The sequence below is a fragment of the Salvelinus fontinalis genome, chromosome 2 (genome assembly GCF_029448725.1).
Source record: "Salvelinus fontinalis isolate EN_2023a chromosome 2, ASM2944872v1, whole genome shotgun sequence".
Taxonomy (NCBI): domain Eukaryota; kingdom Metazoa; phylum Chordata; class Actinopteri; order Salmoniformes; family Salmonidae; genus Salvelinus; species Salvelinus fontinalis.
The window spans coordinates 46329649-46340393 of record NC_074666.1 but is presented as its reverse complement, the minus strand read 5'-3'; the positions used below and the strand labels follow the sequence as shown (position 1 = coordinate 46340393).

At 43.6% G+C, this 10745-nt stretch overlaps 1 protein-coding gene across 1 annotated transcript in view; it reads right to left on the bottom strand.

Moving 5' to 3' along the window:
- Positions 1 to 2492: 2492 nt before the first annotated feature.
- Positions 2493 to 10745, bottom strand: part of LOC129819768 (F-BAR and double SH3 domains protein 2-like) — a 52774-nt gene continuing 44521 nt past the window's right edge. The window contains exons 11-20 of the mRNA XM_055876340.1: positions 9302 to 9418; positions 8411 to 8512; positions 7598 to 7750; positions 7008 to 7133; positions 6736 to 6819; positions 6249 to 6453; positions 5693 to 5940; positions 5026 to 5242; positions 4570 to 4640; positions 2493 to 4454 (exon numbers count right to left, since the gene is read on the bottom strand). Coding sequence (XP_055732315.1) covers positions 4368 to 4454; positions 4570 to 4640; positions 5026 to 5242; positions 5693 to 5940; positions 6249 to 6453; positions 6736 to 6819; positions 7008 to 7133; positions 7598 to 7750; positions 8411 to 8512; positions 9302 to 9418 — 1410 coding nt within the window. The 3' untranslated portion in view covers positions 2493 to 4367. The remainder of the gene's footprint in view (positions 4455 to 4569; positions 4641 to 5025; positions 5243 to 5692; positions 5941 to 6248; positions 6454 to 6735; positions 6820 to 7007; positions 7134 to 7597; positions 7751 to 8410; positions 8513 to 9301; positions 9419 to 10745) is intronic.

The window sequence follows — 10745 nt, the reverse complement described above, 5'->3', positions numbered from 1 at the left end:
AGCAGGTAGAATGTTTGTGAAGTATACCCATAGCAATAAAAAGGCACATTTTAACTTACTGTATTGGCTGATGTCACTACATGAAGTTCATGATGATCTGCTCAGATGCCATACTGTGCCCTTCTCCTGCTGTAACATTCAGGACACATTTTTTACATTTTACATTTTAGTCATTTAGCAGACGCTCTTATCCAGAGCGACTTACAGTAGAGTGCATACATTTTATTACATTTTACATACCGAGACGAGGATATCCCTACCGGCCTAACCCGGACGACGCTATGCCAATTGTGCGTCGCCCCACGGACCTCCCGGTTGCGGCCGGCTGCGACAGAGCCTGGGCGCGAACCCAGAGACTCTGGTGGCGCAGCTAGCACTGCGATGCAATGCCCTAGACCACTGCGCCACCCGGGAGTTTTTACACACACACCAACTGCTACTCTCTGTTATTATCTATGCATAGCCACTTTAATAACTCTACCTACATTTACGTATTACCTCGACTGTCCGGTACACCCTGTATATAGTCTCGCTACTGTTATTTTACTGCTGCTCTTTAACTACTTGTTACTTTTATTATTCATGTTTTTTTAACTGCATTGTTGGTTATGGGCTTGTAAGTAAGCATTTCACTGTAAGGTCTACACCTGTTGTATTTGGCGCATGTGGCTAATAAAATTTGATATATAGCTTCCCTGGATATTGTTGCATGTGTAAGCAATAGCAAAGTTAGCGTTGCAAAGTGCCAGATAGTAAATATCTGTCACTTTTAACTAAGTAATAATGAACAGCAGTTACTAAGCACAGCCAGAAGGTCTAGCTAAATTAGCTACAGAAAGCAATGGAGAAATCTCACCTTCTTCAGCAGGTAGCTCTGGCCGGGCAGCTTCATCTTGTAGCATGTTGAGAGGCTAACTTACTTCCACTTGCTACTACTAGTTAGCATGACTATAGCCAGTGGTCATGTAGGGCTAGCTAGCCAGCCTGTTAGCTAGTCAGTAGCCAGCCAGTGCTAGCTAGCCAGCTACTGCAAACCAACTCTGTGCAGATGTAGAGATTGTTCTATTGGCAAGCTAACTTCATGAGAAGTTCTGCATCTTAGCTAACATGAGCATTTTTATCTTCCTGTCACACAATAAATCATTTGTGCTGTAAACATCCCCCCAAACAAACAAAACGAAAACGAAAATAGGAATAAAGTGTTATTTGTTTTCTGTTATTCCATGTCCATTTTTTGACCCAATAAAGGATAAAAGCCATTTTCCGATTTTCGTTTTTCAAATTCAGAAACGAAACGTTTTCGTTTTTTTCACGTCGTCTTTTGAATCAATTAACCAATGAATGGAAGATACACAGACCAAACCAGCCTGCCACAATTCTGGTTGTCTGGTTGTTACCACAGCCATAAAGTCACAAACCATGACTATTTCTACAATTTATCTTTTTAAAAAGTTTTATACCTAACCTTAAACAAAAAATCGAATTGTTTTAATGAATATTTTATGATCAAATCAAATAAAATGTTATGGTCACATACGTGTTTAGCAGATGCTATTGCGGGTGTAGCGAAATGCTTGTGCTTCTAGTTCCGACAGTGCAGCAATATCTAACAGTTTCACAACAAATACCTAATACACAAATCTAAGTAAAGGAATGTAATTAAGAATATATAAATACATGGACGAGCAATGTGATAGCGACAGACTAAGATACAGTAGATAATATAGAATACAGTATACATATGTAAACATTAAAGTGACATTAATTGACTAGTGTTCCATTTAAAGTGGCCAATGATTTTAAGTCTGTATGTTGGCAGCAGCCTCTCTGTGCTAGTGATAGCTATTTAGCAGTCTGATGACCTTGAGATAGAAGCTGTTTTTCAGTCTCTCAGTCCCAGCTTTGATGCCCCTGTACTGACCTCGCCTTCTAGATGAAAGCGGGGTGAACAGGCAGTGGCTCGGGTGGTTGTCCTTGATGATCTTTTTGTCTTTCCTGTGACATCGGGTGTTGTAGGTGTCCTGGAGGGCAGGTAGTTTGCCCCCGGTGATGCATTGTGCCGAACGCACCACCCTCTGGAGAGCCCTGCGGTTGTGGGCGGTGCAGTTGCCGTACCAGGCGGTGATACAGCCCGACAGGATGCTCTCAATTGCGCATCTATAAAAGTTTGAGGGTTTTAAGAGACAAGCCAAATTTCTTCAGCCTCCTGAGGTTGAAAAGGCACTATTGCGCCTTCTTCCCCACACTGTCTGTGTGAATGGACCATTTCAGTTTGTACGCTGATGGAACTTAACTTGCCACCTTCTCCACTGCTGTCCCGTTGATGTGGATAGCGGGGTGCTCCCTCTGTTGTTTCCTGAAGTCCACGATCATCTCCTTTGTTTTGTTTACGTTGAGTGAAAGTTTATAGCCAATGTTGACTTCGTGTCTGTGGCATCTAATGGAAACCCACGATTATTTTGTGAAATGTTGATTAAAACAGAACAAAGTGATGTGATTTCAGCAAATTTTATTCCATATTTATTTTAACAAAACAAAATTTTAATGAATGAAATAATTTAGATTTGCTGCAGATGCTACATCAGAATGGGCCGTTTGTTTCTACCGTATCTCTGAAGATACTGAAAATAAATCAGGAACATAATGACAAAAAACTACTTCATGGTTGTGTCAAAGTATTTCACAACCACATGTACTTTTTCAATATAACAGGGTAAACTTCAAAATAAGTTTGACATTCAAATCTCAAGGAGATCAACGAGAACACAGCAACGTGGCTGACAGATTCCTGATTTCCTATGATAAACAATTTATACGTTTCCGTATGTTTTAATCCTTAATGTAAAATTTCTGCACAGCTATCCATCTCAAAGCTCTGTAAACTATTAATATTTAAATGATACAATTAAAAGGCATACTTCAAATAAAATCAATCATACCTCCCAACGTAAACAAATATATATTTTTTGGCGACATAAATCAAATGCATTTCTCAAGGAGAACAATACTCATACCGATATAGATGGAGCAAAAAAAATTAAGTAGACAAACAATGCAGCAACCACGAGAGAGACCAAGCAGCAATACTGAAAAGGGCTTTAACAGAATATCAAAAAAGTGCTTCAGTATTTCAGTCAGTTCACATTTCCTGTAGGTAATTAGGAACTATGGTGATTCTCCTCCGGGAACTTTAAGGCACGTCTGACTCATGGTCTGACCCAGGGATGCACCGCGCAACTGCAAATCACCTTGCGATGCTTTCCATCTTGAACTGCGACCCAGTCTGCATTCCTGACTGAAAAAACTATTCTCACCAGCAACCATTATTGGCTAGTTTACGCCTAGATTAGTATTGATGACAACATAGTTAGATCCTTGTTTTTACAACAAAAAGTAGCACAAAATAAGTCTACATTTACTCATACATACACTACAGACTGCCCCTGGCAATCTTGAAATGTCCCAAGATTTAACACAAGGAAGTTGTACAAATACACTTAGAAGAGTAGTAGATTTACGTGTCAGGGGCAGTTTTGTTCTAGTTTCACAGTGTGACCCAGATTTTGCCCTCAATGGGGCTATTCCTATCTTAAAACAATTACACCCCCCCAAAATTGCCACTTTTCCCTTGTTTATGAAATGTTGGAAACACTTTTTAAAGAAGTATTTCAGGTACAGGAGTGAAACCCGCCTCTACCGTGTTGTCAATTTCCCTGAAATGTGCGGAGACAACAATAACACAATAACACAATCTACCAAGAACCAAACAGAGATCTGCCTTGGACTTTAGCTGTGTTTTTTTTAAAACATTGTGAGAGATGTACAATCCTCTCACAAAATTAGCAACACTTTGTTGTATAGTAATCCAATGGCGATATCTTGCTCGGAAAACAAGCCAAGACCCCCCCATTGCTCAATTCCCAGTTATGAAGGCGAGGGAGCTAGCCAGAGAGAGAAAAAGAGAAAGAGCAAGAAAACACAGTGTTAAAATACAGCACAGAGAAAAAGAGGTATAGACCAAGGAAAAAGATGGGTAACAGAGAAAAATAATAAAGAGAACTAGAAAATGGGATGTGGGATTGGAATTTGGAAACGGTGTAAATTGCACAATTATTTGGGTTCTCCGCACCGCACAACGTTTCAGCCCTACTGGCTCTGGACTGTGTGGAGGGAGACAAACCAAATGTTGGGCCACCTCATGGAGCCTCTCCGGTGGGGAGTGGGGATACCCCCTGGTTGGTTCAGGGGCCTTGGACCTTGTTGTCTCTCCCTGGAGGAGGGGGAGGGGGGGGGGGGGGGCTCAGTCGGTCAGGGACCTGGATCCACCAGGTCTGATCTGGTTGTGGGTGGCAGCCACGGCGGCGTCGTTACACCAGTGTGATCTCCACTTCCTCCCTCTTCTTCACCTGGCCACGAGGCTGCTGTGGCTTGGGGGGCGGCGGAGCAGCGCGGACCTGTCCATAACATACAAACAAGCTAGGTTATTCCTTTGAGCTCCAAGTGGAACCTCAACGAGTCTTTTCAAACCGGACAAGGGTCAGTATCCATACAGTGTGTGTGGTGACTTACAGGTCGAATGGTGCCCCCCGCACCACCATCTGTTGGGTACCTGGGGGGCTGGGTGGAGTTCTGGGCAGGACCTGAAGGTGAGGGGGGCACACAGAGTCATCATCACCACATCTTGGCATCAAAATCACTACAGGGTAGTGACATTGTGCCTTAATGAACACAACCCAGATGTGTCAAATCTCAGAATGAGGACTCTTAAAATCCATGCTGTTGTTTATTACTTGTCCATGTCCCTACTTTTTACATGGTCTATTTTGTGTGCATTTATTATGATAAATAACATAGCCTGGTCCCAGATCTGGTTGTTCCATCTTACCAACTTCTATGTTTGTTGTCATGCCATGGACTATAATACAGCACAAAACAGATCTGGGACCAGGCAATGAATGATATGCATTGCGATAACATTTGAAGTGCAAAATAATAAATAGTCAGCCTTTGAGGAGTGGTTCTTACTTTGCAAGTGGCCTTTGAGTGGTGCGGGCGGTGGCCTATGGTGGCTGTTGATGGAGGGGGGGCGGGGTGTGGGGGAAGCGCTGGCACTGGAGGGGCTGGACTGGGGCGAGGGCAGAGTGGGGGTCAGGAGAGGGCTGCTCTGACAAGGGCTGCTGTGGAACGGGCCCAGAGGGAAGGGACTCTGTGGAGAGTACTCGGAAAGAGGAACGGGGCACGCCTGGAAGACAGAGCACACCACAGAATTAAATAAAACAGTAAAATATTGATTACTGTTATACAATATCTTTATGACGTATACTGTATGGATGAGAATGTGAGCCGTGAGAACCTTTTTCCCCCCCATTCATTCATTCATGGATTCATGAGTGTAAACAGCATAGAGATAGTTAGAGGACACATTGCATCTGTCCCATTATGGCGTCAAACAAACTGAAAGGATGTAGTGTGTTGTTTGAACAGCTATAAAGCAACGGTTGGCTCCTGATAAGGAAGGATCACATAATTCCATCCAGGTTAACCCATAGGAAGTCCCACCCAGTTGACTAGTTCAACAAAATGGTGAAAATCCTCAGTGGTGCTGCCCATGCTAAAATGGGATTTTGGGCACTAGTCCACTATCCATCTGTATGGTAAACAACTCCTATGGTGATTGCATACATGTGTGTACCTGCGGATTGCTGCTGGCTTCTCCTGAGACGTCGCCATTCTCGCTGTCTCCACCGGCACCACCCACTGCCAGAAGGTCCTCCACAAGCACAGCAGGGAAGACACCCACGGTGCCATTGAACTCGCCCTCCCAGAAACCGTCATCCTCGTAGGTCTCGCGGCTCAGCACACGGATGATGGCGCCCTCAGGAAACGAGAGCTCCTCACCTGTCTGGCCCGCATAGTCGTACAGGGCCTTGGCGAAGCACACTGAGGGTGGCAGAGGGGGAGAGAGCGGAGGTGAAAATGGGAGGTGGAATAGGGAAGGAGATAGAGGGGAAAGAGAGAGTAAGAGAGCAAGGAAGAGATCAAAATGAAGAGAACATTTAAAAAAAGAAATGGTCACAACATCTCAAAGACATTGTTTATTCAATGTGGGGCGAATCCTAACTTTTACTTAAATCCAATTTCCTTTCATCTCCCACTGACATCAATGCATGACTAAGTGAAAATCGGACTTAAGAGAATGTTGAGTCATGCTGCTCCAAACGTTTCGGCCAAATTCACTAATCTCTCACCACCGCTGGAGTCTCCGTTGACGATAGGTGTGCCCGGCGTGTGCAGCTCTGACTCGTCTAGCTCGGGCTCGGTAGAGTTACTGGAGGAGTGGGAGCGAGCGTCCAGGGCAGCCAGAGACTGGAGCATGCTCATTAGGCTGTTGGACGAGGGCAGCTGCAGGTACTTCTCCGGGACGTAGCCCACCTGGCCCGTCTGGTTCCTGGCCTAGAGACAATGTTGGAACACAAACACACACACGGTTATCGTCAATGATAGTAGGGCACACCGTAGCAACATGTTTTGTAATGGAAAACAGAACAAAGTTCTTATTGAACAAGTTGAAGTAGTACCTCCCTATTTCACTCGGTTTCAAAAAGTTCTCTCCCCACTGGACACAACCCCTGGTGTGTACAGTAGGCGTATGATATGACTTCAGAGTACCTCTTGCTTTATTCTAGTCAAAACACAAACTGTGAGGTAGTGCCACTCTAGAAAAGCGCTCTGTACCTTGACCCAGTCCTCCATGTCCCCATCATCGATAACCTCCAGCACCTCCTGTTCCTCGATGGTCAGCTCGTCTGGCTGAGACGCCTGGGAGAGAAGGGAGAGGAAAGAGGTACATTCCGTTAATATATTATAGGTTGGAGCTGCGTGCTGCTCACAGGACCTATATGGTATGAGGCGCGGTACCATACTGCACCGCATCCAAGGCGCTGAGTTAATTGCCAGCTTAAAGATGATAATAGGAAAGCACTCTGTGTGTGTGTGTGTGTGTGTACCTTGTATGAGTAGAGCACTTTGCAGGTGAGAGGGTAGTTCCTGAGGGTACTGGAGGGGCTGGAGCTGCTGTCGTCCAACACCTCTCCACTATCTTCATCCTCCTCCCTCTCTAGGTCACCTGTACCCTAAAAACACACACACAGCATGTTGTAGAGGATCCCTTTGAGCAAGGGAAGCCGCAGAATCGATACTTTCGATCACCTAGTGCAGGAGTGTCAAACTCATTCCATGGAGGCCCTAGTGTCTGCTGGTTTTAAGTTTCTCCTTTCAATTACGACTTAGACAACCAAGAGAGGGGAGTCCCTTGCTAATTAATGACCTTAATTCATCAATCAAGTAATTAATGACCTTAATTCATGGTTTCACAAGGCTAGTCAATCTCAAAACACAAACGCAGCACAGGCTAAGCTAGCACCTTAAGGTTGAGAAATAGTGTCTTAAAGATGCACCTCAGCTCCCTTATGGGATTTAACTGAGACCGGCAAATTCCAGTAGGCAGGTATAAAGGGGACAAAATGACAAATTGAGATGCATTTGTGTGTATGAAATTTTGTCTCGTATTTGATTATATGTGTGTTTTGTGACTCACGGAGAGTGAAAGATCATGGGCATTTAGGTTGGCCCACCGCTCGTTCTCCAGCTCCTCCATCACCTGGTTCATGGCGCTCTTCAGCCACGTCTCCACAGTGATGCCTGCCTCTCTCAGTAGAGCCAGACGAGCATCCGCCTTCAGCTTCACGGTCTGGAGTTAGTGACATATTATGAATTTCATGCTTATTTTGTCATATTATGAATTTCATGCTTATTCCCTCCTAATTCCAGGAATCTACGAACTGGGATTTCTGAAAAACCTGGGATTTTGCAACCCTAGTAATGGCTCATGCTATAATAAAAAGCTCCATTAGAACTATGTTGGATGTATTCTGCCTTATCCACCAACAGGGGGCATCAGAAGCAAGAGAGACTAAGGTGAGACAACCTGCTGGCCCACTACTGATAAACAAACCTCAGTAAGGGATCACACACACACACACGTGAGCACTGGTGGAATCGTAACCATGGTCTCCTGCTCAGGAAACCAACATCTCCTTCTTGGGCCAAGACTGACAGATTTTAAGCCGCAGGCAGGCCTACCTCATTGCTCCCGAGTGGCGCAGCGGTCTAAGGCACTGCATCTCAGTGCTAGAGGCGTCACTAGACACCCTGGTTCAAATCCAGGCTATATCACGGCCTGCCGTGATTGGGAGTCCCGTAGGGCGGCACACAATTGGCCCAGCGTTGCCCGGTGTAGGCCGTCATTGTAAATAAGAATTTGTTCTTAACGGACTTGCCTAGTTAAATAAAGGTTAATTAAAAAAACACAACAATCCTACTAAACTTCACTACAGACACACAAGTTTACCTCTGCTCTCCGCAGGTTCTCCCTGGCCTCCTCCATCTTGAGCTCTAGCTCGCTGCGGTTCTGCTCCGACAGCCCCTGTTGGGTCCCATAGTCCTCCAGGGTCTGAAAGGTCACAGGTAACATGTAGAGAACAAAGCAATCTTAATGGCTGCGTCTGAAATGGCGCCCTATTCCCTGCATAGTGCACTTTGTACAGTAGTGAATAGGGTTACATTTCAGACACAACCTATGACAAATCTTTTAAAAAACTACACACCACCACACAATGAAAAGGAGGAACCAAATGACAATCAAAAGCAGGAAATGCTAAAACAATAGGGCCATGAAAATGAGAAACACTGAAATAATCAAGCAATAAATGGTAGACAACATTACAGTGAATAGAAGAAATTGTAAAACTCTCACAGATAAAACATGACTCATTTAATATCATTTCAAGTAATGGGGTTGTTAAAGGGCCATGTTACATCCTGGTTTACTGGAAAACACTTGTCAGAGTTTATCCAAGAACTGCCTACATCCGTTATCTTATCACCAAGTTTTAACAACAAACCATCAGGCCAGTAGGGCGATGGTCGAACGTTTCCTAAACGTTATCACTTCCCTTCCCTCTGACACAGTGCAAGCATCATAAAACTGATTAATTATTAGTATTTTATATTGGGTTAATGATATCTCCGTGTTGAGTCAGTTGGAAGTGTACTGAGGATGAACAAATCTGAGCCCGTATTCATAAAGTCTATGAGTCCATGTAATCTTATCTAAAAGGCAGAACACTTTTCCTAGATCAGCACTCCTACTCTGAGACACTTTGTGAAAATAGACTATCCCTCGCTCTCACTTAAAAAAAAAAAAAATCTATCCCTTTCTCTTTTCCTCACTCTCTCTCACCCTCTGACTGTGGATGATGCTCTTGTGTTCTCGTGCCACTCGGGTCGCCCACTTCCGTGCCTCCTTATCCAGACTGTGCTCCTCCACTGTGCCACTCTCCTTCTGCAACTGCCCCACCTAGTGACCAGGGATGATGTATAGGGGAGGGAGAGAGTTTAATAATAATTGATCATATTCAGCTAAACATATTCAGCGTCCGTATATCTGTCCGTGCATCTATTAAAATAAGTCAAAAAGACATATATAATATATGGTACATATAAAACAGACATATTAAGACATAAAACAGACACATTCACCTAAATATTTAATGGTTGGATATTAGAGCTGATATTCGTTTGAGGTGAATGTTGGCAAATATTATGAAATTAGATTTTTGAGAAATGAACTCAAGGCGGCGTAGTAAAAACATTATTCCACTATTGAGGCAGACGGCGAAACAGTGTGTGTTTGTGTCGAAAGGAAAACAACCTAGAGGAAAACACTTCCTCTATGGATGACCTCACAAGAGGAACACAGCCAATCCACGCATCCCAATGGGATGAGAGGCAATGTCTCTAAATCAGGGATGTAATCAGTACAACATGTGAAATGTCTGATATTTGCTCGGGGGTAGGTTGATTCCAATAATATAGGATTAGAAGGCGATCAGAAAAACATACATTTCAGATTAAAATGGAATAATCTTGTGCTTATTTCTCTCCACAACTCATCTACAAGGCCTGAAGTCTCGGTCCAGGCCTATCTGATGTGTAATGTGATATGTTCTGAACATTGCAAAATATAAACGAATAGAGCTGACACGGTTCTCTAGTCTACATGACCGACAATCATATTTGTTCTACACAATAGACTTATATCAGAACGTTCTGTAACACTAAGTGTTCATTATCCACCAAACAGAAGAAAACGTACTGAAACGGGGAGGGACGTCCCTGGACTTGTCTAATAATCAAACGCTCATTCTTGTTTCCTAATACAAAATGATTTTAAACATTTTCCATTGCACTCTGTAATGAACAGAGATCACTGGCCATCTGATGGACACACGCAACAGGACCACAAAGTTTGGTCTCACCTCTCCTCAGGAGGTGTATAGGTCAACTCCTATGACTGATGATGACCCCTGGAATGATTCATGCGCACACAGCTGACCTCTAATCTCTGAGCCCTGACAAAATAATAAACACAGTCCAAATGGCTAAATGTATAATTATGAGTGCATTCAGCGAGAGAAAGGGAGAGAGCTCTTCGGTCACGATAATATGCGCTTTTATCTATTCTAAAACACAGACACCCCTACCATTTGTATTTCAAATATTTGCACATTGTTAAAACACTGTACACAGCTGATAAAATTATAAATGCCTTTATCTTTCAGAAAACTTTGTGGATGCAATATTTAAATCAAATTTTATTGGTCACATACAAATAGTTAGCAGAT